General features: G+C 35.5%; 1 protein-coding gene across 1 annotated transcript; it reads right to left on the reverse strand.

The window, feature by feature from the left end:
• Positions 1–1,243: 1,243 nt before the first annotated feature.
• On the reverse strand, positions 1,244–1,785 carry LOC129753493 (uncharacterized). The gene is made up of 2 exons (XM_055749310.1): positions 1,680–1,785; positions 1,244–1,532 (listed from the first exon to the last, which is right to left on the reverse strand). Exons 1-2 carry the CDS (start codon positions 1,742–1,744, stop codon positions 1,244–1,246), a joined length of 354 nt encoding a protein of 117 aa, XP_055605285.1. The 5' UTR covers positions 1,745–1,785.
• Positions 1,786–3,820: the final 2,035 nt, after the last annotated feature.

Genomic DNA, 3,820 nt, shown 5'->3' on the forward strand with positions numbered 1-3,820 from the left:
TTGGTCCAAAACTCATCCATGATTTTTCGCAGAATTTTTAAATAAGTTTACATGAGTAAATTTGAACTTTTAGGTTTGTATGGGAAAATTGAATTTGTATTGAAAAATGAATTTTTGTATCTTCTGTGGAACCAAGCCAGCTGATGGTTTTTGTGCCAATTTATAAAATTCCTTAAGGAAATTTTCCGCTGAACAACTTTGTCGAGGACCGTAACTTCGTATCTTATGAGACAAAAAAAGTATATAAGATTCCTGTTTACTGTGAACTACTTAAGAGTTGAAACTTGTTCAATATTGATGCAATCAATATAATTGGACAAAAACTAAAGTTCTAATTTCCAATCCTTGCTATCTTTAATTTTGGATCTTAAAAACATTCTTCTTTTATTGGATACAATAATATTTGATTAACTCAGCTGATTTCCATTGATATCACTATTCTCCTGTTCCTCTCATTACGTAATGATCTGCGTTCATCTGTCGTAAACATGTTCCTACGTCAGCTTCCGAAACCTGTTCCGTTTGATCAGATCATCAATGAAAGCACTTCGGGTATAAACGTTGCAATAACAACAAAAAAAAAACGGTATCAGATCATATCAGAAAGCAGAAAGGAAAACAACCCAGCAGCAAAAAGTGCTTCAACATAATTGATCATTTTTGCACTTTATCGTTTATGATAATTGATACGATGTTTAATGTGTGTGCTGCGCGGCTCTCTTTTGCCTGCCAATTTCGGCACTTTTCACCTATCATCATCAATGGGCCAAATTCGATGGAGCAATCAAACTGCCTGTGATCGCGGAATGGAGCATGAATGGGAAGCAGAATGAGAAACATCAGCACAACACAACGCACAGTTCCACCGCAACAATTCCGAAAAGGGGTGCTCAATTGAAAGAAATTACTCCCACTTAGAGGCGGCGCGTGGCGATTCATTATCTTTATTGAACAGAGCGGGATTTTTTTCTGCGATTTCCGCAATCGGGATTTGAAAGTTTTCCGACCAAAATTGATCGATCAGCAATCGATAACTGGTTCAGTAAAAGCACAAAAAATATAAATTATTATGACGCACTTGTCTTGTCAACAGTTTTTGTTTTTGATGAAAATCACTATTTCAAAATAGACTTAAGTAAAACATCGAACACTCCGAAATTTAGAACAAAGTTTTCAAAAGAAATTTCAATAAATATTTCCAAAGATGAAGGACTTCATAATGACTGCCATGCCAACTTCCTAACTAACCGTCAGGAGGGTTTCGATTCGGTCGGGAGCGTGATCGCTGCCGGGATGCCAGAGCAGGTCTGCGACCGGTAGTAGGATCTCGGACCAGCGGATTATTCCGGCGCATCCTCCGTCTCGATGCAATGGCTGACTTCCGGGGCGTTACCAGCGTATCTCGGCGGCAGGTTGGACAGTTCTTCTTCCGGAACAGCCACTCATCGATGCAGCACTCGTGGAAACAGTGACAGCACTCCAGTGCCTTCCGTCTAGCTATCGACAGCGGCTCCAGGCAGATAACACATTCCCTAAAAGATGAAAATATTTTGCTTTTTTAATCGTAGATATATTGAAGATTGATATTTGTTAAATGGGACTAAATTGAACAATTTTCTATCACTTTCTGATTTTTTTTAATCGTTCCATTCAACGGATTGAAGCACTGCGTCACATACACTGAGTACGGTTCTTCGGGAGTTGTTGTAGATACTTCTTCATTCTGGGCCGGAGGCACTTCCATCTGACTGAGTTCAAAAATTTTGTATCGTGGAAATTTTGAGTTACAGTGTTTTTGTTATTGTTTGCAGCATAGCGATGAAAATTTAAGCACACTTTGATCACTTACCTACTTATTAAAAAAAATGGCCAGACTAGTGAACCTGCATATGTATTAGAGAAGCGAAAACTGATTCTTCATTAAATAAAATATCTCTACACATTGCCAAAAGCTTGGACAAATAAATCCTCAGCTCTGTTTTGTGACTCAATGATCAAGCTCTAAAGTGAACGATCATTAAATCGAACAAAACAATATTGAATTTGTGCCCGGTGGATCGCGATAAACGGTATGACTGACTTGAATTTTGATAACAATCACATGGTTTTCTAACTACGAACACAAACCCCCAAAGCATTGAAAAAAATAAAGGCTTCTTGTCATAAATCCACACGACGAGCTTTAAAATGATATGCTTGAACTACAACAGCAAACTCTCCTTGATTGAGTTTTCAAAGTTTAAAGTTCCACGACAAACGCTAGTAGTGAACCTGCATTTAAGAGAAGCGAAGTCTGATCTCTCTTAAAATAAAATATGTGGCAACATCGTCGAAAACTTGTAAAAAAATCCTCAGCGCTGTTTTCTGGCTCAATGTTCAAGCTCTAAAGTGAACGCTCAGTAAATCCAACAAAGCAACATTGAATTTGATGCCCGAAGGATCGTGATAAAATTTATGAATAACTAGAATTAATTTATCAATTAGATAGTTTTCTAACTAGGAACACGATCCCTCAAAGCAGTGGAAAAAAAATGCACGTAATCATAAACTCATATGACGAGCTTAAATTTATCTGATTGAACTACGACAATCACAATACTTTCCTTGGTCGAGTTATCAATTATAAAGCTAAAAGTTTGACGACAAAAGCTCGGATCGATTGAAATCGATTTTGACAGTTCTTTTGTATCGATTGGAGTTTTGCGTTTCAGACGTCGATTTTCTTACATACACTGCCGGCCAAAAGTTTGGGATCACCCGCCTAAAAACATGCAAATTTTGATCGTTCATATCTCAGCCGTCTTAGGACATATAGCAAATCTTCTGATCTCATTTGAAAGATAATGAGCAATTGCTATTTCGGATGTATTTTGCCCATATCAAAAAAACGCACTCAATATTCAAAGCCGATCATCTCGTGATAGGGTGGACCAAATTTCAAAATTTAAGTTGCATTAGAATCCTTGTTCTATACTTCTCAAAATACAATCAAAAAATTTTGTGCAAAAATTTAAGAATGTACTTTTAATTAATGAAATAGACACTTAAGTTATCGTCCAAAAGTTTGGGATCACCCCTCAGTATGGTGTATTGGCCAAAAACATGCAAATTTATCTCATTCATATCTTTCTCATCTAACATCGTATTGCAGATCTGAAGGGTGCATTTGAAAGCTTAGGAATTGTTGTTTTTCCATAAATTCATACAAAAATTATATTTTAAAGTGATAACCATAAACAATTTACATGAAATTAATTGTTTTTTGAACATTCACACTTATGATTGTGAATTTTTTATGGTTATCACTTTAAAATATAATTTTTTAATGAATTTATAAAAAAAACAACAATTCCTAAGCTTTCAAATGCACCCTTCAGATCTGCAATAAGATGTTAGATGAGAAAGATATGAATGAGATAAATTTGCATGTTTTTGAAAAAATGATCCCAAACTTTTGGTCAATACATTATACTAGGGGTGATCCCAAACTTTTGGACGATAACTTAAGTGTCTATTTTATTAATTAATAGTACATTCTTAAATTTTTGCACAAAATTTTTTGATTGTGTTTTAAGAAGTATAGAATAAGGATTTTAATGCAACTCAAATTTTGAAATTTGGTCCACCCTATCGCGAGATGATCGGCTTTGAATATTGAGTGCGTTTTTTCGAAAATGCTCTAACTTTAGGTTACGTTTTAGGTGCAAAACTAAAACATTATTTCTGAGCAAAATAACTCCGAAATAGCTATTGCTCATTATCTTTCAAATGAGTTCAGAAGATTTGCAATATGTCCTAAGACGGCTGAGATATGATCAAT

The sequence above is a fragment of the Uranotaenia lowii genome, chromosome 3 (genome assembly GCF_029784155.1).
Source record: "Uranotaenia lowii strain MFRU-FL chromosome 3, ASM2978415v1, whole genome shotgun sequence".
NCBI classification, from domain to species: domain Eukaryota; kingdom Metazoa; phylum Arthropoda; class Insecta; order Diptera; family Culicidae; genus Uranotaenia; species Uranotaenia lowii.

Excerpts from the sequence above, each read along its gene's own strand:
- LOC129753493 (XM_055749310.1), bottom strand. The coding sequence starts at position 1,744 with ATGGAAGTGCCTCCGGCCCAGAATGAAGAAGTATCTACAACAACTCCC. Across the intron at positions 1,533-1,679 it reads CCCGAAGAACCGTACTCAGT|GGAATGTGTTATCTGCCTGG; the intron begins GTATGTGACGCA and ends TTCATCTTTTAG.